The sequence below is a fragment of the Callorhinus ursinus genome, unplaced genomic scaffold (assembly GCF_003265705.2).
Source record: "Callorhinus ursinus isolate GAN/ISIS: 27379988/994484 unplaced genomic scaffold, GSC_fseal_2.0 scaffold15, whole genome shotgun sequence".
NCBI lineage: Eukaryota > Metazoa > Chordata > Mammalia > Carnivora > Otariidae > Callorhinus > Callorhinus ursinus.
The window spans coordinates 6915223-6939305 of record NW_027397077.1 but is presented as its reverse complement, the minus strand read 5'-3'; the positions used below and the strand labels follow the sequence as shown (position 1 = coordinate 6939305).

At 40.6% G+C, this 24083-nt stretch overlaps 1 protein-coding gene across 8 annotated transcripts in view; it reads right to left on the bottom strand.

Moving 5' to 3' along the window:
- Window positions 1-24083, bottom strand: part of RBM6 (RNA binding motif protein 6) — a 102133-nt gene that overhangs the window by 71592 nt on the left and 6458 nt on the right. For 4 of the 8 annotated variants that reach the window (XR_012380889.1, XM_073901235.1, XM_073901230.1 and 1 more), the window contains exons 2-3: window positions 6063-6172; window positions 472-1750 (exon numbers count right to left, since the gene is read on the bottom strand). Coding sequence is in view for 4 of the 8 variants with exons in the window: in XM_073901235.1 (XP_073757336.1) it covers window positions 472-1750; window positions 6063-6106 (1323 nt within the window). In the remaining 4 variants the exon portion in view is untranslated. Of the gene's footprint in view, window positions 1-471; window positions 1751-6062; window positions 6173-16306; window positions 16339-24083 lie in introns of those variants that run through there. The other 4 variants (XM_073901231.1, XM_073901232.1, XM_073901233.1 and 1 more) reach the window with 2 other exon arrangements.

Here is a 24083-nt window from a genome sequence, read left to right as displayed (position 1 = left end):
AGCCCGATGCAAGGCTCGATCCCAGGACCCTGGGATCATGACCTGAGCCAAAGGCAGACGCTTAATGACTGAGCCACCCAGGCGCCCCTAAAGACATACTTTCTAACTAAATTATCCCAAGGCATTTAAATCAGCAGCATAAACAAAATAATGAAGAGAGACACACCAAAAGTATGAACTGAGCTGAGAACCACTGCTCTAGAGATGTACATTCCATTCTTCAATATACATTTTCTTTTAAGATTTTATTTTTAAAAGTAATCTCTACACCCAACATGGAGCTGACACTTAGAACCCCGAGATCTAGAGTCACATGCTCTGCTGACTGAGCCAGCCAGGTGTCCCCATTTCGTTTTTTAATGGTTATAGAAGGAGAGACCCAGGACCACGGATCCTGGACTCTACACTTTATCCTTCAGAAAAGCCTTGATTCAACAACAAACAGAAAAGCAATCTACTCTGTTAACACACCTGAAGGTCCCGCTGGGTGTCTCGGGAAGTTTTGCCCTCTGGAAAAGACTTGCTCTGGCCATAACCAAATATCTGGCTTCCCGGCAGCCTGTGATCCACATCACGGTACTCCATGCTTCTGTAATCAGTGTCTTCCCGGCCAAGAAAGTCCAGACCACCTTCTTCTTTAAACACACCAGCATCTGAACTCTGTTGTTCACCTCCAGAAAGCTGTGACTTGTCTTGGTCTTGAAGTGGACTTTGGCTGTTTTGAAAGTCCGATGCAGACTCATGTTCAAAGGCTACATCTTGTTTTTCTCCTTCTCTTGTTTCTGAATGTTCAAATTCTCCCTTCTGAATGCCAAAAGCAGGCCTTTCTGTTGTATGGTCATGTGTGGATTCTTCTCTCTTGTTCACGTTCATTCCAGAATGTTCTCTATCTTGTGTAGAGGGTTGTATGTAATCCAAAATATTTGGATCCACAGAGGGCATCTCCCTATCTTTAAACTCCATACAAGGTCCCACCTCCCTGCTCCTAAAATCCTGATCAGTCCTGGACCGATGTCTACCTCTGAAATCTGAATGTGGCGTATCCCTGTCCCTAAAGTCTAGATCACTAGTACCTGAACCTCGGCCTCTAAAGTCCACCTGTGTTCCATCTTTGTCCCTGAAGTCCAAATCAGACACATCTCTATTCCTAAAGTCAGAACGGGACTGATCTCTGGCCCTGAAATCCAAATCTGATAAATCTCTTCCCCTAAAATCTGTGTGGGATCCATCCCGGCCTCTAAAATCTAAATCATAAGTGCCCCGGCCCCTGAAGTCAGATGAAGGAGCATCCCTACCTCTGAAATCAACGGTGTGAACTTCCCTGTCTCTGTAGTTCATGTGAGATGTCTCCCTACCTCTATAATCCATAGAAGTACCATCTCCACCCCTATAGTCCATAGGTGGTCCTTCTCTATCCCGAAAATCCCCAGAATGTATGTCCCTACCCCTGAAGTCCAACTGTGATGACTCTCTGCTCTGGAAATCAGAAGATGAAAAATCTCCCCCCCTGAAATCATGTCCAGGTCCCTCCCCTCCTCGATAGTCACCATGCGGTCCGTCTCTAGCTCCATAGCTGAAAGAATGCTCCTCTACATTTGCAAAGGGAGGCCCCGAATGCCCCTGGAAATCAAAGGGAAGTGAATCTCTGCCAGGAAAGTTGCCAGAGTGTCTCTCTTGAGCATGACTCTTAAGGGGAGGAGGAGGATAATCCCTGTTCCACCCGGGAGCAAACCTTTCTTCTTGGCTCCCACTGTAGAAACAAAGACAGTGTTATTCATATTGTCCAGAGAGTTTGAAATCTACACACCAGCATATTCTTCTCTAATCACAGCACATTCTTCTGTAAACATTTTTTTTTTTTTGGCAGAGTTCTGTAACAAGGTCCTAGATCTGCAGAAAACAGCAATGTTTTGCTATTTTAAGACGAAGTGGCGGAGTAAACTTTTATGTTCCCATTTCAGAACACGAGGAAAGTCAACACAAGGTTTTCAACATGACTGCTGCAGAAAAAGCTTTCACCCAGTCCTGCAACAGGGAAAATCCGCAACACCAGATAAGCTAGCAATGGTGACACACTACAAAAATTTCCATTTCCTACAGCCAGGGAACTTAGAATTCCAAGATCAACATGATGATTCCTATACATCAAATAAATCAATGCACCATAAATGTATTACAGTAAATTTCAGGAGGGGTCTTTCTCATTTCTGCATACAGCAATGATAACATCCCAAAATATGTGATTACAGCTACAGCATGGACACCACCCAGGTTGGAATGGATGCATGCCCAAAATGAAGGAACACTGGCTGTAAATCACCAGTAGGAGCACACAAGTGTATACCAGCTGAGCATCAGCCCTGGCTGCATCTAAAATCCAGTTCTACAGTGGCTCCACCTAGAAGCACTCTCACCTAGGTCCTATTATTTTAACTACCCAAGAGTATCACAAAAGGCACAGCATGAATCATGTCACAAAGCATATGTACATCAACCTAGCCAAGCAACAGCATCTAGGAGCTTAATGCTGAAAGGGACCTAGAGAGAGCATTAGGCCTTCAAGCATTATTTCCAGGTCCCAAATGAAGCAGCTGATATTCTAGATTCTAATGCCTCATGCTAGTTTTTCATAGTAATAAAACATTTAAAAATAAGCAAAATATTAAATTCACATTCTCAGTTTACAAAACTCAAGAGATAAATGAGAACTGGCCTAGTCTTTCATTCTACCCAATTCTTCCCTTTGCCTAGCCTTCAGACCATTTACATGCTTAGGCTTTGGTAAAAGGGAATTTAAGTAGGCAATTAGATACCTAGGATCCTGAGCTTGAGGGTGAGGGGAAGGTACAAAAAAGGAAAACATGAAATGATCTAAAGGGTTATCTGCTATTTAGCAGTAAAACAAAAGTATTAGGAAATCACGTCCAACTCAGTTCTCTCCTGCCAGAATATACAGATCTATTTTATGACCCTCTGAGCACAGACTACACCACCAGAGAAAGACTCAAAGGGCAACTGATTCTGGGTCACTCAGTTCAGGAGAAAGAGTTACAAGGCCAAACCCTTTCTTAAAGTAATAGGACTTTAACAACAGTAACCTGAATATTAGAATGATGCATATTTAATGGATTTTCAGAACATGATGACTTCCGTTAGCTCCCATTAACATTAGTTATGTCTATATGGTTCATCTTAAGAGGAGGAAGTTTAAACACTCTTCATAAGTAATACAGTTTCGCACTAAAATTAAGACATTACCACTAACTCTAGTGTCTCCCATATTTAAAATCATCAAATCCCAATAGTCAGCTTGCAGGAAGACTTAAGCTTCAGCAAATACTCATGGGTACTGAGGCATCTAAACCTACATGTTTTCTGACCAGAATGTTTCTAACACTGTCTTTGAATACTGCCCTAAAGATTATCTTAACCCTCTTAAGTTGGGAAGATCAAATAGATCTAGAGTAACTTACTGTACTAGGGTTCTTAGAACTGTATTTTATGCAGACTATTCAAGAAACAGTTCTATTAACAGAAAATAGCAGTGACTATGAAAATCATTTTCAGGGGTGCCTGGGTGGCTCAGTCGTTAAGCATCTGCCTTCGGCTCAGCTCATGATCCCAGGGTTCTGGGATCGGGCCCCACACTGAGCTCCCTGCTTGGCAGGAAGCCTGCTTCTCCCTCTCCCACTCCCCCTGCTTGTGTTCCTGCTCTCGCTATCTCTCTGTCAAATAAATAAATAAAATCTTAAAAAAAAAATCATTCCCAACCAAATAAAATAAAATGTAAGAAGCTGATAAAATGAAATATAAAATCATTTTCCTGTTAAGATACTTTCTTATTTAAAAAAATATATATTTATTTATTTATTTGACAGAGAGACACAGTGAGAGAGGGAACACAAGCAGGGGGAGTGGAAGAGGGAGAAGCAGGCTTCCTGCCGAGCAGAGAGCCCGACACGGGGCTTGATCCTAGGACCCTGGGATCATGACCTGAGCCAAAGGCAGATGCTTAACTGATTGAGCCACCCAGGCACCCCAATATACCTTTTTATTTTTTTTATTTTTTTTTAAGATTTTATTTATTTAATTGACAGAGAGAGAGACAGAGAGAGAGGGAACACAAGCAGGGGGAGTGGGAGAGGGAGAAGCAGGCTTCCCGTCGAGCAGGGAGCCTGATGCGGGGCTTGATCCCAGGACCCTGGGATCATGACCTGAGCCGAAGGCAGTCGCTTAACCAACTGAGCCACCCAGGCGCCCCTATACCTTTTTAAAAATCCAAATTAGTCTTCCAAAAAGTTATGCCATATAAACTACATCTCCATTCTAGTCAAAGATCTTAAAAATAGCATGTAATAACATTTAAACTAAAATTACAGTGGGGAAATATAATTTTAAATAATAATTTGGTCAAAGAAAAAATGTTCTGAAAATTTTTTTAAAGTTACAAAATAGAGCTAAGGTTAACCAACATTTCTGAAGGCTTACCTAAACAATCTAAATAAATAAAAAATAAAAAAAGTAATCTAAATTAGATTAACTCTATAAGAAATAGCCTTACTTACAAAATAGTTATCCATAACTATAAGTAAAAAAGGATAGATTACAACCTAAATATTTAAAAATGTTGAAGCATAAACCCATTGATCTAAACTAGGGATTGGCGAACTTTCCACAAAAGGCCAGACAATACTGATATTAGGCTTTGCAGTCTGTCACAACTATTCAACTCTGCCACTGTGGAATGGAAGCAATCATAGACAATTTGTAAACAAATGATCATGGCTGTGTTACAGTAAAACAAAAGTGAGCTGCAGGCTATAATTTGCTGACCACTGATGCAGACCCTAAATTTTGAAAGGAAAAAACATACCCAGCATCATCACCACTGCTTTAATTTAAAGACTGCTGAGCCAAAAGTAAAGACCCCTATCATTTAGTATTTATGAAACACTAGCTTTACTAAATATTATATGGATTTTAAAACTCAGTTCTCTACCTAATTTTTCACTGGAACCCCCAGCTTCAGAATAATGAGAATACCTCTTGAATTTGCGTGATAAAATCTTGCAGACTGCCAATCCAAAAGAAAATTTACTAGTAACAGAAGTTTCAATTGGAGCATTTTTAAAATATATATATATTTACAATATATATATAAAAATATTTTTTAATATATAACTTTAAAGGTCAGATTTCTTTGCCATACACCAAGTAAAACCATAAAAGCATAAACCATAAAAAAATCACATTCCTTTGGCATTTTATTAATTGTAAGCACAATGCAAAAGCTTTAAAAATACAGTCATCATTTATTATACTGGCTATTAGAAAATTAACTCCCTACAAATCTAAAATATAATCTACTAATAACTGAATGGTACTACCTTCTCAACTCATCTTTGTACACAGTAACCCTTAATATTGAAATGTACCTTAGAAAATTGCATCCAGTAATTTTTTTTTTCTCAGAACTATTTTTGATAACTGAAACACAATGTGCCATGGGCCAAACACAGCTCTGGATTCTACACATAAATTAGTGAAATTAACAAAACTTTTATTTACATATATAAATGTTCATGTATGTTTTTGCTAGCTTTCCTTATTTGCCAAGTATGTATTACTTTGTTAAAAGAGATTTAAAAAAATAATTGGGGGATTATTTTTTAATGTTTAAAAAGTGCTAAAACATTGGGACCCCTAGGTGGCTCAGTCAGTTAAGTGTTTGCCTTTGGTTCAGATCAAGTTCATGGCACCTTGCTCATCAGGGAGCCTGCTTCTCCCTCTGCCTGCTGCTCCCCATTTGTGCTCTCTTGCTCTCTGACAAATAAAATCTTAAAAAAAAAAAAAGGTGCTGAAACACAAAACACTTGGCATGCTCAGTATTCAACCTCACAAGCACTTTGGAAATGACTAGAAATTTTTTAAATAGCTTCTATTTTTAAAAAACCAGAGCTATTTCTATTCAAAGAAAATATCCCTCTTTATGACAGACCAAAAAATATTATATCTTTATCATTAAAATATTACAATTTCAATATTCAACTTTCAAGACTTACCGAAAAGGTCCTGTTCTGTTAGCAGATCGAGAATCCCCCCACATCTCTTTCTATGTTAAGAGAGCCCAGTAAGTAGATCCTTTTGCTATCAAACTCTGTTATAGTAGTACCTGTATAAAACAAACCACAAAATATAAACACATTAGAACATGAAGAAAAGGCTAAACTAATTTCTTCCACCTTGGCTTATCAGGAACAACAACAGGGATATTTTTGGAAGTCACTTTTTAATTTTACTTTTTTTAATTTTAGAGAGAGGGAGGGAGCACGCATGCACAAGTGGGGTGAAGGGGAGAGGGAGAGAGAGTCTCAAGAGGACTCCACACTGAGCGCAGAGCCTGATGCAGGGCTTGATCTCATGACCCTGAGATCACGACCTGTGCCAAAACCAAAAGTTGGGTCACTTAACCAACTGTGCCACCCAGGCACCCCTGGAAGTCACTTTTAAACATTTACTTATTAATTTATACCAAGAGAAATACATTTTTTTTTTAAGAGAAAGAGTGAGCGAGGGGGGTGGAGGGGCAGTAGGAGAGAAGAATCCCAAGCAGGCTCCATGCCCACCAGTAGAGCCCAACGTGGGACTTGAGATCACGGCCTGAACCAAAATCAACAGTTGGACGCTCAACCGACTGAGTCACCCAGGCACCCAAAAATGTGTACTCTGGGGGCACCTGGGTGGCTCAGTCATTAAGCATCTGCCTTCGGATCAGGTCATGATCCCAGGGTCCTGGGATCAAGCCCCGCATTGGGCTCCCTGCTCCGCAGGAAGCCTGCTTCTCCCTCCCACTGCCCCTGCTTGTGCTCCCTCTCTCGCTGTGTCTCTCTGTCAAATAAATAATAAAATCTTAAAAAAAAAAAAAGAATGCTTTACATTTACTAAATATTTACTAATTTTTCTATCATCCATTCACCTTCCTTTTTGGAAACAGCATCTTGAACACCATTCTCAGCCCATGGTTGATCCTACACAGTCCAACCTTGTCAATCAGAATAGTCTACCACCCTCATCACAGTAATTGCTCTAAAAATGGGCATGTACCAAGATGTACCACACTATGAGATAAACATTATTGGGAATTAAAACAAATCAAAACTGAGCAGAAAAGCTCTTTACCTCCTTCTTAACTGTCTGACTGTATCAGGAAGAGTATTAACAGAGATTCCTCTTTACCAAAAAATTTATCTGCATAATAGGGCAAAGTCTGTTTTCCAAACGTCTCTTCTCACCTTTCTGCTAAGGGTCTTCTTCTTTGTACCCTCAGGCCCCTAACCCTCTCCTTATTCAGTATGTCATATAAATCTCATGTTGCTAGACTACCTTGGGAATTTCATGTCTGCATGGATTCCTCATATGTATGACACTAAATTTAATTTTCTCCTGCTAAAAAATAAATAAAATTAAAACTGAAAAGGTGCATGTAACCCAAGTCAAGCTGAGAAGTCATCTCCAGGACCTTTGCTACAGCTACTAAAAAAGATGCAAACTTTCATTACCTTGGATTTGGCAAAGGTTTCTTAAATGACACCAAAAGCACAAGGAAAAAATTAAGTGGACTTCATCAAAATCAAAAACTTTTGTGCAAAGTATACTACCAAGAGAGTGAAAAGACAAACCACGTTTCAGCAAAATGGCAGATGAGGAAGTTCCAAAGTCTTGTTCCTCCACAGAAATATCAAAAAACAGCAGTAAATGTCTGAGCCAGCCCTGCTGGAGCTTAGAAAGCAGCCAAAGGTGTACAACCACCAAGAGAACTTTTCTGCTCAATCAAGAAAAAGCTATCTTCCGGGCGCCTGGGTGGCTCAGTCGTTAAGTGTCTGCCTTCGGCTCAGGTCATGATCCCAGGGTCCTGGGATTGAGCCCCACATCAGGCTCCCTGCTCAGCGGGAAAGCCTGCTTCTCCCTCTCCCACTCCCCCTGCTTGTGTTCCCGCTGCTGCTATCTCTCTCTCTGTCAAATAAATAAATAAAATCTTAAAAAAAGAAAGAAAGAAAGAAAGAAAAAGCTATCTTCAAAATAATAGTAAGGTTTTGTGGTGTTTTTACTCATCCCTGTCCCACCCACCCTTGCACAGGCAGAGGTTTTGGTATTGAAGAAGTGGCAGCCCAGTTCCCAGCTCCCTCCTTCAAATCAGAGGGAAACCTGATTTGCAGATTACTGTGCACATCTCTTCTAATCTGTCTGGGAGATATCTGAAGGACTGATGTGAGGTGTTGGTGTTTGTCTCTGTTTCACCTAACTCAGAACTTTAGTGGTGGGTGGGGATGCGGCAAGCACTGCTAATAAAAGCTGCAAAGCAGACTCACAGATATGGAGAAGTTGGGGTGAAAACACTTTGGGAAATTAGGACATTCCAAACAACAAGCATAGGGGAAAATTTAGAAAACTACACGCATACCCAGGCAAGACACATGATGAGACAAGACCTGAAAAGACCTTAAGCTTTCACCTCAGGTTGATCCCAGGGCCCAGAGCAAGCCTAGCTAGATGCTGAAAGAATGCCCCAGCACAGAACCAATATCCAAAAACAGACAGAGGTGGTTATTCATTTTTCTGCTTTTCTCTTTGTTTTTGTTGGTGTTTTTGTTTGTTTTCATTTGTTTGAGCTTCTGCTGTTCATGGAAAACATTAGATGAACATGAGCTAACGGGATAGACATCAGTGATCACACAGTGATGACAGGGAATAGTCTTTGCAAAATAGTTGAGAAAAAACTTCAAAACAGACTACTATAGCCTCCAGCAATCCCCCCCGCAAAAATTGGCAAACCCCAACAAAAGGGGAGCATTTGATTTCCAGAGTTATCATGATAGTCAAATGCCCGATTTTCAATAACAAGAAAAAGAAAATCACAAAACATACAAAGAAACAAGAAAATACAGCCCATTCAAAGAAACAAAATAAATTGCAGAAACTATCTTGGGGCGCCTCGGTGGCTCAGTCGTTAAGCGTCTGCCTTTGGCTCAGGTCATAATCCCGGCGTCCTGGGATCGAGCCCCACATCGGGCTCCCTGCTCCGCGGGAAGCCTGCTTCTCCCTCTCCCACTCCCCCTGCTTGTGTTCCCTCTCTCGCTGTGCCTCTCTCTGTCAAATAAATAAAATCTTAAAAAAAAAAGAAAAGAAACTATCTTTAATAAATCCAGATATCAGATTTGCTAGACAAAGACTTTCTAACAACTATCTTAATTATGCTTAAAGAACTAATGGAAATCAGGAAAACAATGTATAAGCAAAATGAGAATATTTACAGAGACAGAAATTTATACAGTGGAATAAAAAACCTGGAGCTGAAAAGTACAATAATTGAAACGAAAAGTTCACTAGAGGGGTTCAACAGATCTGAGCAGGCAAAAGCATAAGCAAACTTGAAGAGAAGAGGGTTGAAATTATGAAGTCTGGAGAGCAGAAAGGAAAAAGAATGAACAAAGATGAACAAAACCTATGGGGCCTGGAGATGCTGTCAAACTGACAGTCATTATGTAATAGATGAGAAGGGAGTCCTAGAAGAAGAGAGAAAGGACAAAAAGATTATTTGAAGAAATAATGGCCAAAAAAACCCAAAAAACAAAAAACACCCCAATTTTCTGAAAGATATGAATCTCCAAATCTAGGAAACTAAATGAAATACACGGAGGCCGCCTGGGTGGCTCAGTTGGCTGACCATTCGACTCTTGGTTTCAGCTCAGGTCATGGATGTAGCCCCTCGGCCCACTCCATGCTCAGTGGGGAGTCTGCTTGAGGATTCTCTCCCTCTGCCCCTTCCCCCGCTTGTGTGCAATGCGTGTGCTCAAGCTTTCTCTCAATAAAATACATAAATCTTTAAAAAAAATAAAGTACAGGTAGGATAAACTCACATCCAACACATTATGATCAAAGACAAAGAATTTTCAAAGCAACAAGAGAGAAGTGACAAGAGATCCTCAATATGATTACCAGCCAATTACTCATTAGAAACCCTGGAGGCCAGAAGGCAGTGGACAATTTCTGAAAATACTAAGGGGGGGGGGAACCAAACTGCCAATCAAGAATTCTATGTCCAACAAAATTGTCCTCCAAAAAATGAGGAAGAATTTAAGACATTTCCAGGTAAATAAAAGCTGAGAAAGTTCGTGAACCACTAGATGAACCCTCCAAGAAATGCTAAAGGAGTTCTAGTTGAAATGACAAAGAAGCTAAACAGTAACCAAAGCCATATGAAGAAATAAGGTCTCTGGTAAAGATAAACACAGGGGCAATTATAAAAGCTAGTATTATTGTAACTTTGGTTTGTAACTTCACTTTTTATTTTCCACATTTTTTTTTTTAAAGATTTTATTTATTTGACAGAGAGAGACACAGCGAGAGAGGGAACATAAGCAGGGGGAGTGGGAGAGGGAGAAGCAGGCTTCCTGTGGAGCAGGGAGCCCAATATGGGGCTCGATCCCAGGACTCTGGGATCATGACCTGAGCTGAAGGCAGACGCTTAATGACTGAGCCACCCAGGCGCCCCTATTTTCCACATGATTTAAAAGACAGACTCACAGGCAGCTCTTTCTGCCCATGGGTCCTGTCTCCATGCTTTAATAAAAACACCTTTGTGTGAGTGCCTGGGTGGCTCAGATGGTTAAGCAACTGCCTTCGGCTCAGGCTCAGGCCATAATCCCGGAGTCCCAGGATCAAGTCCCACATTGGGCTCCCTGCTCAGTGGGAAGTCTGCTTCTCCCCCTGAACCTCCCCCCTCTCATGCTCTCTCTCTCTCTCTCATTCTCTCTCTCAAATAAATAAAACCTTTAAAAAAAAAAAAACCTTTGCACACCAAAAATAAATAATAAAAGACAGATGTATAAAAAACAATTATTAATCTAGGTTACTGGGGACAGAATTTATAAAGATGTTACCTGTGACACTGATAACAGAAAGAGAAGCTGTACAGAAGCGGAGTTTTTGCATGCTACTGAACTTCAGTTGATATAAATTCAAATTAAGTTGTTATAACTGTTGGATGTTAAATGTAATTCCCATGGGAACCACAAAGAATACACATGCAAGAAAATGAGAAGGGAATCAAAACATTTCACTGCAAACAAAAAAAATGCAACAATGGAAGAAACGAAGGACAAAAAAAGGTATAGGGCACATAGAAAACAAAAATCAAAATAGCAGAAGTCCCTCCTTATCAGTAATTACTTTCAATGTTAATAGTTTAAAATTTTCTAATCAAAAGAGGACATGAGCAAAACAAATTAAAAAAACATGATCTAACTACAGCTGATCCTTGAACAACACAAATCTGAACTGCGGTGAGTCCACTTTTCACAGATTTTTTTTCAATAAATATAGTAGAAACATTTTTGGAGATTTATGACAAAGTTGAAAACTTGCAGATAAACGATGTAATCTAAAAATACTGAATAAAACTAAGAAGAAGTAAGGTATATCATGAAGGCACAAAATATATATGTAGATATTTGCCTATTTTATCACTTACTACCATAAAATACACACAAAACTAATAAAAAGTTAAAATTTGGGGCGCCTGGGTGGCTCAGTTGGTCAAGCGTCCGTCCGGCTCTTGATTTCAGTTTAGGTTCAGGTCATGATCTCATGGTCCTGGGATGGAGCCCTGTGTTGGGCTCCCCGCTCAGCAGGGAGTCTGCTTCTCTCCCTCTGCCCCTCCCTCCACTCAAGTGCGCACTCTCTCTCTAAAGTAAATAAATCTTTAAAAAAAGAAGTTAAAATGTATCAAAATTTACAAACTCACAGACCATAAGTTGTACCATTTGCAGTTGAGAAAAATGTAAACAAATGTAAAGACATTGTATTAAATCATAATTATATAAGATTAACTGTAGTACATACTATACTACTGTAATAATTTCACAGTCACCTCCTGCTGCTATTTCAGTGAGCTCAAGTGTTGTAAGTATCCCCTTAAAAAAAAAAAAGTGACACTAATCATCCCTGCAGAGGCTGTTACTCTTTCTGGCAAATTGCATATCACAGTAAAAAGTGGCTTCTCCCGGTTCTCCTGTATTTTTCATCATGTTTAATGCAACACCATAAACCTTGAATAACACCATGGGACCCATATGAAGTGCCATTAGTGATGCTGAAAGTCTTCCCAAGAAGCAGAGTAAGTCATGACATTACAAGAAAAAGGTGAATTGCTTGATATGTACCATAGAGGTCTGCGGTTGCAGTTGCCTGCTGTTTCATGAATCCAGTGTGAAGGAGGGAAGGAGAGAGAGAGAGAGAGGAAAGAAAGAAAAATTCACGAAGCCGTCACTGCAGCTACACTGGCAGGCAAGAAAACCTTGAAATTTTTGCAAAATATCTTTTTACTTCATATTGAAAATGCAGCTTTATGTGGGTGCAGGATTGCTTTAAGAAAGGCATACTTACAGGCTCTAACATAATTTGAGAAAAAGCAAAGCCATTATATGACAACTTAAAGCAAAGAAAGGTGAAGGATCTAAAACTAGAAAATTTAATGCCAGCAAAGGATAGTTTGATAATTTTAGAAAGAGATCTGGCTTAAAAAAATGTCAAGACGACAGGAGAGGCAGCTTCTGCCCACCAAGAAGCAGCAGATGAGTTCTCTGGGCCACTAATAAAATCACTGAGGAAAAAGGCTATCTGGTTTATAATACTGATGAATGTGTCTTACTCTGGGAGGAAAAAAAAAAATACCAGAAAGGACATCTATTCGTAAAGAAGAAAAGAGAGCACCAAGATATAAGGCAAGAAGGTATAGGCTAACTCTACCATTTTGAGTCTGGTTCATGATCCATAAGCTGCTAACCCCCAAGCCTTGAAGGGAAAAGATAAATAACAGCTGGCAGTCTTTTGGTTCTACAAGAAGGCCTGAACAAGAACCGTCTTTCTGGATTGGTTCCACTGATGCTGTCTCTGAAGTCAGGAAGTAACTTGCTGGTAAGAACTGTCTCTTTAAAGTTCTTTCCATATTAGACGATGCCCTTGACCACCCAGAACCCCAGGAGTTCAACACCGAAGGTGTCAAAGTGGTCTACTTGCCCCCAAACACATCTCTAATCAAGCTTCTAGATCAGGGGATCATAAAGACCTTGAAGGTTTATTATACATGGTACTCTATGGAAAGGACTGTTAATGCTATGAAAAAGAACTGATAGAACATCATGAAAGTCTGGAAGGATTTTTTTTTTTTTTAAGATTTTATTATTTACTTTAGAGAGAGAGAGTGTGTGTGACAAGGAGTGGAGCATAGTGGGAGGGAGAGGGAGAATCTGCGCAGAGTGCAGTGCCCCATCTGGGGCTCAATCTCACAACTGCAAGATCACGACCTGAGCTGAAACCAAGTGTCAGACGCTCAACCAACTGAGCCACCCAGGCACCCAAAAGTCTGGAAGGATTACACCACTGAAGATGCCATTGTTATAGGAAAAGCCATCAAACCTGAAATAATAAGTTCCTGCTGGAGAAAACTGTGTCCAGATGTTGTGACGACTTCACAGGATTTACAACAGAGACAATCAAGGAAATCATGAAAAGAGTGGATAAAAAAGGTGGGGGATGAAGCGTTTCAAAATATGGATCTTGGAGAAATTCAAGAGCTAACACACACCACACCAGAAAAATTAAAAGATGACTCGATGGAGATGAGTACTTCCAAACCATGACAAATGAAGAAGATGTAGAAGAAAGATGGGGCACCTGGGTGGCTCAGTCAGTTAAGCATCTGCCTTCAGCTCAGGTCATGATCCCAGGGTCCTGGGATCGAGCCCTCCATCGGGCTCCCTGCTCAGCAGGGAGTATGCTTGTCCCTCTTCCTCTGATCCTGCCCCTGTTCAGGCAAGCTCTCTCTCCCTTTCAAATAAATAAAATCTTAAAAAAAAAAAAGAGGTTATAGAAGCACAGTCCCAGAAAACAAACTGATATCAGACATCTGGCAGAAGCATTCTAATTATTCAAGACTGCTTTTAACTTCTTTGATGATACAATCCTTCTAAGGTACAAGCACTGAAACTAAAGCAAACAGTGGAAGGATAGTGGTACCACCGTAGAAACAACTTCAGAGAAACTGGAAACCAAAGAAGTCAGAAATTAGGATGTATTTCCATAAAGTTATAGAGTGTGCAGGCCTTTCCTGCTTCTACTTCCACCTCTTCTACCTCTGCCACTTGAAAGAGCAAGACCAACCCCCAAGCTGAACAGTTGTATTATGTGTCTTTGTGTGAAAACATAGTAACTGTATGGCAAGAACCATGTGAGATGTTTTGTGTCATCATCACCCAAGTATTCACCATGTAGAACATCATGTGCAAGACTTGAATGGAAGGGGACAGATGAGTGATAGTTAATATAAAATTAATATTGTGTTAGTTTTCTTACTGTTTTATAACATCGCTTTCTTTTTATTATTATTTATCTGACACAGAGAGAGAGACAACAAGAGAGGGAACACAAGCAGAGGGAGAGGCAGAGGGAGAAGTGGCTTCCCACTGAGCAGGGAGCCCGATGTGGGGCTCGATCCCAGGACCCTGGGATCATGACCTGAGCCAAAGGCAGATGCTTAACAACTGAGCCACCAGGCGCCCCATAACACTGCTTTCAAAGAATTATATTACCATACAGTATGCCTCTTTCTCCCGTAATTGGAGAAACTACGTATCAGTTTTAAAACCTAACAGTGTTTCCAATACTGTATTATGAATATGACTTACTTCTATATACCATAAAATCTTTACAATGATTCAATCCTTAATGTATAGGCTAGGCTACCGTGAAGCAAATTGCTTCACGGTAGCCTAGCCTATAATGCTGCTTCTTTGGTATCAATGCATGAATCATTATACCTGTAAGTAAATGCGAATTTCTTTTTCACAGAATCTTCTCATTTTTAAAAAGATTTATTTATTTTAGAGAGAGAGCGCACATAGCGCATGAGCAAGGGGAGGAGCAGAGGGAGAGGGAGGAGAGAAGTAGACTCCCTGCTGAGCGCAGAGGGTTGGGGGAGGGAGGTGGACCTCACGACCCTAAGATCAGGACCTGAGCTGAAATCAAGTCAGACACCCAACCAACTGAGCCACCCAGGGGCTCCAATCTTTTCATTTTTGATGTCTAATTTCAGTAATATGTATAAACATCTACAGTGTTTCTATCATATAAGAAAGTATCGAGGGGCACCTGCGTGGCTCAGCGTGGTTAAGCGTCTGCCTTCAGACTGTTTATCCTATCTGTAAGGCTTCTAGTCAACAGTAAACTATTGGTAGTTAAGTTTGGGGGAATCAAAAGTTATACACAGATTTTCGACAGTGCATGGAGTCAGCACCCCAACCCACCGCACTGTTCAAGGATCAACTGCATATGCTATATATGTATAACTGTAATAAGCTGTATATGCTTCAAGAGACTCACTTTAGATCCAAAGACACAAATAGGTTGAAAGTGAAAAGATGGAAAACATATTCCATGCAAATAGTAATCAAATGAAAGCTGGGGACCTAGATTAATATCAGACAAAACAGACTTTGAATCCAAAGTTTATGAAAGACAAAGGAAGACACTATATATTAATTAAAAGGTTCAAAAAATACAGCAAGAAGATAAAACGATCATAAATATTAGTATAACACTCTCAAAATACATGAAGCAAAAACTGAAAACATGTGAAGAGAGAAACAAATAGTTCTCTGATAGCTGGAGACCTGAAACCCCACTTTCAATAATAGATAGGTCAACCAAACAGAATAAATGGAAATAGAGAACATAATAAATCAACTAGACCTAACAGACACATATAAATACTCTACAAAACAGTAGCAGAATCACATCTTCTTAAGTGCACCTGGGATAGTCTCCAGAATGAACCATTTGTTAAACCGCAAACAGGTCTCAGTAGATATAAAAAGGTTGATACCACATAAGTATCTTCTCCGACCAATGGGGATGAAGTTAATAATCAGTAACATAAGGAAAACTAATATTCACAAAATTTCAAACGCATATTACCTGACTTTCTAGTTCCTCTTCTAGGAATTCATTCTCTAGAAACTTACAGTGAGGTGACATGTTTACAAACACACACAGTGCAGCGCTGTTTGTAATAGCAAAAGATTATAAAATCTAAATGTACACCAATAGAGTATACTACACTACTGAAATGCCATGCAATTCTCAAAAAAAATGAGGTAGCTATGTTAATTATCTAGGATAAGCTATTAGTGTAAAATACTATTTGTAATATCATACCATCTGTGCAAAACAGAAAAGAATACGGGCATACCTTGGAGATACTGCAGGTTTGGTTCCAGACTACTGCAATAAAGTGAAACAGCAATAAAGTGAGTGAAATGAATTTTTTGGTTTCCCAGTACATATAAATGTTTACACTATATGGTAGTCTATTAAGTGTGCAATAGCATTCTAAAAATACAATGCATATACCTTAATTAAAAAAATACTTTGTTAAAAAATGCTAACCATCATCTCAGCTTTTAGCAAATTGTAATCACTGATCACAGATCACCGTAACAAATACAATAACAATGAAAAGTTTGAAATATCTTGAGAATGTGATACACAGATACAAAGTAAGCAAAAGCTGGTGGAAAATGGCACTGAGAGACTTGCTCAACTCAGGGTAGCCATAAACCTTCTTCAATCTGTAAAAAATGCAATATCTACAAAATGTAACGGAACAAGGTATGCCTGTATATATAACAAAGTTAGAGGACTCACACTTCCTGATTTTAAGACTTAATACAAAGTTACAGTAATCAAGACAGTATGGCACTGGCATAAGGATGAGCATATAGATCAATGGAACAGAAGGGCCTGCCACTTCTGTTGGCAGATCTGCCCAGATCTGCCCAGATCCCACCCCCAACACATGCTACCCACCAATCAGTAAAAGGACCCCTTGGTGAGTTCTGAAAATTAGCATAGGAAACTAATGCAGGTACAGATCTGGATGAGTAGTAAAATAGTCAAATGAGAATTTTGAAGATTGAAGTGAAAAATGGTTCCATATGAATAGCAGTTGAACAGGGGTCAGCTGCTTCTGGAGATGGTAAGCATTATACTAGTCTACAGGCTACACTCCTATTGATGCCCTTCCACTGAACTTTGCAACCATACTCCTCTAGAACCTAAAGACTGGTTTCCTGGAAGCTGACCAGTACGTCTGGCAAAAAAAGACCCCCCACTGTAGGTCAGCACTGTTTATGGTTGGAACGATGATGGTAGCTGATTGTTTCCGAGACTCCCCTGCCTTTCATTCTTCATTAATAAAAGCATTCTTAGGAGGTGCATGGGTGGCTCAGTTGGTTGAGCATTCGACTCTTGATTTCAGCTCAGGTCATAATCTCAGGGTCATGAGATCGAGCCCTATGTTGGGTTCCACGCTCAGCAGAGTCTGCTTGAGATTCTCTCTCTCCCTCTCCCTCTGTCCTTCCTCCCACTCACATGTGTGCTTGCTTGCTCTCTCTCTCAAATAAATAAATCTTTTTTTAAAAAAAGAGTAATAAATAATAAATGAAAACATTCTTGGCAAACACTTCCACTCTGGTCCATCTTGCAAAGGTCCAAAAATTTTACCTCTAACAGCATAATTCTAATACCCAGGGCCATCCTTTTTAATCATGATTTCAGTTCCAAAAGCCAACAAAGCAGAACCAGGGGTCCTATTCTGTATGCAGTACATAGCACCTTAATCCTACACCAAACACTCTAATTTTTTTCCAAAGTAAATGCTTTGGGCCACACAGTACAATCAACTAAGAACATCAAAGGCGCATCAACAGGCAAAAGTTGATTTGAGCACCTACCAAATAAGATCCACCTATGAATTTTTAAACAGTAACAACTTTAATATGCACTGTGGGAATCAGTGGCTGCTGGCAGCACCCTTGTCCCTTGCAAAATTTCTGTTAAAAGATTTTAAGTGTATTGATTCCAATTACAGGACCTCTAAAGAGTCCTCCAATTTGGAATGGGGAATTTACATGCCTGCTGCCATCCCTAGATGTGGCGTCTGTTTCTCAGGCTCCCTCTCCAGAACCATATCCTGATTCCCTTTTGATGGCACTTGCTTGCCTACCATCATACCACACTTAAAAGCTGATTAAAAATGGATCAGACATAAATGTAGAAGCTAAAACTATAAAGCTTCTAAAAGAAAACACAGGAGAAAATCTTTTTGAGCTTTGTGTCAGCAAAGACTTCTTTTTTTTTTAAAGATTTTATTTATTTATTTGAGAGAGAGAGAATGAGAAACAGACAGCACAAGAGGGAAGAGGGTCAGAGGGAGAAGCAGACTCCCCGCTGAGCAGGGAGCCCGATATGGGACTCGATCCCGGGACTCCAGGATCATGACCTGAGCCGAAGGCAGTCGCTTAACCAACTGAGTCACCCAGGCGCCCTCAGCAAAGACTTCTATAAAGGATCCAAAAGCATTAACAATAAAGAAAAAGATTAAAATTAAAACATGTTCTTCATGGGCACCTGGGTGACTCATTCGTTAGGTGTCTGCCTTCAGCTTGGGTCATGATCCCAGGGTCCTGGGTTCAAGGCCCACATCCAGCTCCCTGCTCAGCTGGGAGCCTGCTTCTTCCTCTCCCACTCCCCCAGCTTGAGTTCCCTCTCTCGCTGTGTCTCTCTCTGTCAAATAAATAAATAAAAAATCTTTAAGAACAAAAATACATGTTCTTCACCTGCATCGGGCTCCCTGCTCCTTGGGAGCCTGCTTTTCCCTCTGCTTCTCTCTCTCTCTCCCTCTGTCTCTCATGAATAAATAAATAAAATCTTAAAAAAAAAAAGACACTTTAAAAAATGAAGAGGCAAACTATGGAACAAGAGTAAATATTTGTAACACACATCTGACAAATGCTTACTATTACTGGTCATAAAGAAAACAGATTGGGCGCCTGGGTGGCTCAGTTGGTTCAGCGACTGCCTTCGGCTCAGGTCATGATCCCGGAGTCCCGGGATCGAGTCCCACATCGGGCTCCCTGCTCGGCGGGGAGTCTGCTTCTCCCTCTGACCTTCCCCCCTCTCATGCGCTCTCTCTCTCTCTCTCTTTCTCTCTCTCAAATAAATAAATAAAATCTTTAAAAAAAAAACAGATTAAAACCACAATGAGATACTAATACCCACCCACTAGAACTGCTAAAATTAAAAAGACTTACAAAAGCAAATACGCAAGGATTTTCAGCAATCAGAACTCATACACAGCTGGAAAGAATACAAGATGGTACAACCACTTTAGAAACTGGTCTGACAACACTACCCTAGACTCAGTAATTTCACTTCTACCTAACATAAATGAAATCTTGTACAAAATGTTCACAGCAGCTTTATTCATAATAGCTTAAAAAAATGGAACCAACCCAACATCCTTCCAAAGGAGATGAAATAAATACACAGTTTGGTGTCTTGAGGGTTTCCGTCCCTGGGGTAGTATACTCTAGATTTCAAATGGAGAGATGCCTTTTTGGTAAAGTGAAGAGAAGGGCTAGTAAGAAAGGGGAAGTAGAAAAGGAGAATCAACAATATCCATTCTTTTTTAAAAATTATTTTTAGGGGCGCCTGGATGAGCTCAGTCAGTTGAGCATCCAACTCTTGATTTCAGCTCAGTTCATGATCTCGGCTCAGGTCATGATCTCAGGGTCTTGGGATCAAGGCCCATGTTGGGCTCTGTGCTCAGTGTGGAGTCTGCTTGTCCCTCTCCCTCTGGTCCTCCCATCGCTTTCTTTCTCTCTCTCAAATAAGTAAATAAATAAAATCTTTTAAAAAATATTTTTTAGGGGTACCTGGGTGGCTCAGATGGTTAAGCGACTGCCTTTGGCTCAGGTCATGATCCCAGGGTCCTGAGATTGAGCCCCACATCATGCTCCCTGCTCAGCAGGAAGCCTGCTTCTCCCTCTCCCTCTGCCTGCAGCTCTGCCTACTTGTGCTCTCTGTGTCAAATAAATAAATAAAATCTTTAAAATATATACAGATATTTTAAAATTTATAAAATTTACCATTTTAACCATATTTAAGTGTTGAAGTGTATAGTTCAGTGGCATTAAATACATTCATGTTATATAACCATCATCCCCATCCATCCACAGATCTTTTTTCATCTTGCAAAACTGAAAATTTATACTCATTAAACAGTAATTCCTCATTCCCCTCTCAACCCAGTCCTTGGCAACCACCATTCTATTTTCTGTCTCTCTGATTTTGACTACTCTATGTACCTCATCCTACTAGTGGAACCATATGGTATTTGTCCTTTTATGATTGGCTTATTTCACTTAGCATATCTTAAACGTTCAGCCACATTGCAGGATCTATTAGAATTTCATTACTTTTTAAAAAAGATATATATATCTTTTTCCCCTAAAGAGAAAGAGAAAGAGAGAGGAGAGGGGGGTGGGAGGAGCAGAGGGAGAGAATCTCAAGCAGGCCTCATGCCCAGCATGGAACCCAATGCAGGACTCAACCTCAACCTCACAACCCCTAGAGCGTGACCTGAGTGGAAATAAGAGTTGGACGCTTAACTGACTGAGCCACCCAGGAATCCCAGAATTTCATTACTTTTTAAGGCTGAGTAATATTGCATTGTATGTATACACCACATTTTGTTTATCCACTCATCCACTGATGGGACACCTGGGTTACTTCCATCTTTTGGCTACTGTGAATAACAAACCTGAGTGTACAAATCTCTTTGAGACTTTGCTTTCAATTCTTTTGGACATATACCCAAATATGGAATTGGTGCTTTAGGGGCACCTCAGTGGCTCAGTCAGTTAAGCGTCTGCCTTCCACTGAGGTCATGATCCCAGGGTCTTGGGATCAAGCCTGCCACTCCCCTTGCTTGTGTTCTCTCTCTCTAACAAATGAATAAATAAAATCTTTTTTTTAAAGATTTTATTTATTTATTTGAGATAGAGAAAGAGAGAGAGCATGAGCAGGGGGAGCAGCAGACAGAGAGGAAGAAGCAGGCTCCCCGCTGAGCCGGGGGCCCGATGGGGGCTCAATCCCAGGACCCCGAGATCATGACCTGAGCCAAAAGCAGATGCTTACCCAACTGAGCCACCTAGGTGCCCCTGAATAAATAAAAAAAAATCTTAAAAAAAAAAAAAAGTGGAGGGCCACCTGGGTGGCTCAGTCATTAGGCGTCTACCTTCGGCTCAGGTCATGATCCCAGGGTCCTGGGATCAAGCCCCACATCGGGCTCCCTGCTCGGCAGGAAGCCTGCTTCTCTCTCCCCCACTCCCCCTGCTTGTGTTCCCTCTCTTGCTGTCTCTCTCTGTCAAATAAATAAATTAAAAAAAAAAAAAAGTGGAATTGCTGGATCACCTGGTAATTCTATTTTTAATTTATGAGGAATCACCATACCGTTTTCCACACCAGTTTCTCTATTCTCCATTTCCAGCAACAGAGCACAAGGGTTCTGTCGATGGACTGAACTGTGCCCCTCCCCACCCCATTCATATGCTGAACTCCTAGCTCCCAATGGGCTTGTATTTGAAGAGAGGACCTTTAAGGACATAGGTTAAAAGAGGTCTTAAGAGTGGGACCTGAATCCAACAGGTCTGGTGTCAGAAGAGACACTAGGAATGCATGCACAGAGAAAGTTTGTATGAGGACACAGCAAGAAGGCAGCCTTCTGCAAGCCAAGGAGAAAGGCCTCACCAAAACCCAACACTGCTGACACCTTGATCTTAGACGTTAGCCTCCAGAGTGAGAGAAAATACATTTGTTATTTAAGCCACCCCATCAGTGGTATCAAGTTATAGCAGTCCTAGGAAAATAATACAAGTTCCAATTTCTCCACACCATCACCAACAATTGTTATTTTCTGTTTTGGAGGTGTTTTGTTACTGTTTTGTTCATTGTCATCCTAATGGGTGTGAAGTGGCATCACACTGTCATTTTGATTTGCACTTCCCTAATTATTCATGATATTGAGCATCTTTCCCTGGACATATTGGCCATCTGTATAACCTTCTTTAGAGAAATGTCTATTGAAGTCCTTTGCCCATTTTTGAATCAGGTTGTATTTTTGTTGTTGAGTTTAGAAGCTTTCTCTATATTCTGGATATTAATCTCTCATCAGATATGTGATTTACAAATATTTTTTCCCATTCTGTGGGGGTGCCTTTTTATTCTGTTGACAGTGTTCTTTGGTGAAGGAAAGTTTTGATGAAGTCCAATTTGTCTATTTTTTCTTTTGTTGACTATGCATTTGGTGTCATACCCAGGAGATCATTTTCAAATCCAATGCATGACGATTTCCCCGTTTTCTTGTAAGAGTTTTATGGTTTTAGTTCTTTTTCTTTTTTTAAGATTTTATTTATTCATTTGTGAGAGAGAGGGAGAGAGCATGAGCAGGCGCAGGGGTAAGAGGGAGAAGGAGACACCCCGCTGAGCCAGGAGCCCGATGACGTGGGGCTCAATCCCAGGATCGGGAGACCATGAGCTGAGCCAAAGGCAGACACTTAACCATTCGAGTCACCCAGGCGCCCCTAGTTCTTACATTTAGAAACAAGATTCATTCTTAGAAGAATATTTATGGAAGGTAAAGTTTTACACACTGATTCCTTTAAATCTATACATATACAAGGGTGCCTGGGTAGCTCAGTCAGTTGAGCATCTGACTCTTGATTTTGGGGCTCAGGTCATGATCTCAGGGTTGTGAGATTAAGCCCCACGTCAGGCTCCACACTCAGTGCAGAGTCTGCCTCTGCCCTCCCCTTGCTCACGCATTCTCTCTCTATAAAATAAATAAATCTTTAAAAATATACATATACAGGGGCACCTGGGTGGCTCAGTTGTTAAGCATCTGCCTTTGGCTCAGGTCATGATCCCAGGGTCCTGCGATCGAGCCCCACGTCAGGCTCCCTGCTCCGCAGGAAGCCCGCTTGTCCCTCTCCCACTCCCCCTGCTTGTGTTCCTTCTCTCGCTGTGTCTCTGTCAAATAAATAAAATCTTAAAAAAAATTAAATAAATAATAAATAAAAATATACATATACATATGCCCACATTCTCCCTGGAATGTTTTTGTGTACCCCATAGGTTGAAGATTGTAGTTTGAAGAACCTACCCTTATATTGCTCTATCACTCAACTTTTTTTGCCCATATTACCATTCTGCTGACTGCTTCTTTTTTGCTTATAAACACTCAAGTCTTTCTCATGCAAAAATACACACACACACGCACAAATACAAAAACTTCAAATATTATTTAAATAAATGTCCACCAAATATTGCTAATCCCCCAAGGCTCCACACTGTTTCTTAGCGCTGTTCTTGATCCACACGCCATCCCTAGGTGCTATGGACTGAATGTTTGTACACACCCTCCAAATTCTTATGTTGAAGCCCTAATCCTCAATGTGATGGTATTCAGAGGTGGGGGCTTTGAGAGGTAACTGGGTCATGAGAGTGGAGCCCTCATGAATGGGATTAGTGCCCTTATAAGAAAAGATAAAAGAAATGATTTTTCTCTCAGCCATATAAAGATACAGCAAGAAGGTAGCTTTCTGCAAAGGATCTTCACCAGGAACCAAATCAAAAGGCACCTTGACCGTGAACTTCCCTGTCTTCAGAACCATGAGAAATAAATTTTACTATTCAGGTCACCCAGTCCATGTTACTTTGTCATAGCAGCCAAAGCTGACTAGACATGGGCAACTGCATCTTCTCAATTTAACAACAATAACTACCATCTCTACAATGATAATTTCCACATCTCTAGCTTCTGCCTAGACTTCCCCTGTAAAGTCCAAATTGCGTGCCAGAAATCACCACTTGGCTATCTCATAGGAATCTCAAAGTCATGTACAAATTAAGCTTTATTACTGCAGGAAGACATTTAAATATTTCATTAGAGCTGCTTTTTCTTATAAATAGAAATTTCCCTTGGGGCGCCTGGGTGGCTCAGTCGTTAAGCATCTGCCTTCGGCTCAGGTCATGATCCCGGGGTCCTGGGATTGAGCCCCGTGTCGGGCTCCCTGCTCAGTGGGGAGCCTGCTTCTCCCTCTCCCACTCCCCCTGCTTGTGTTCCC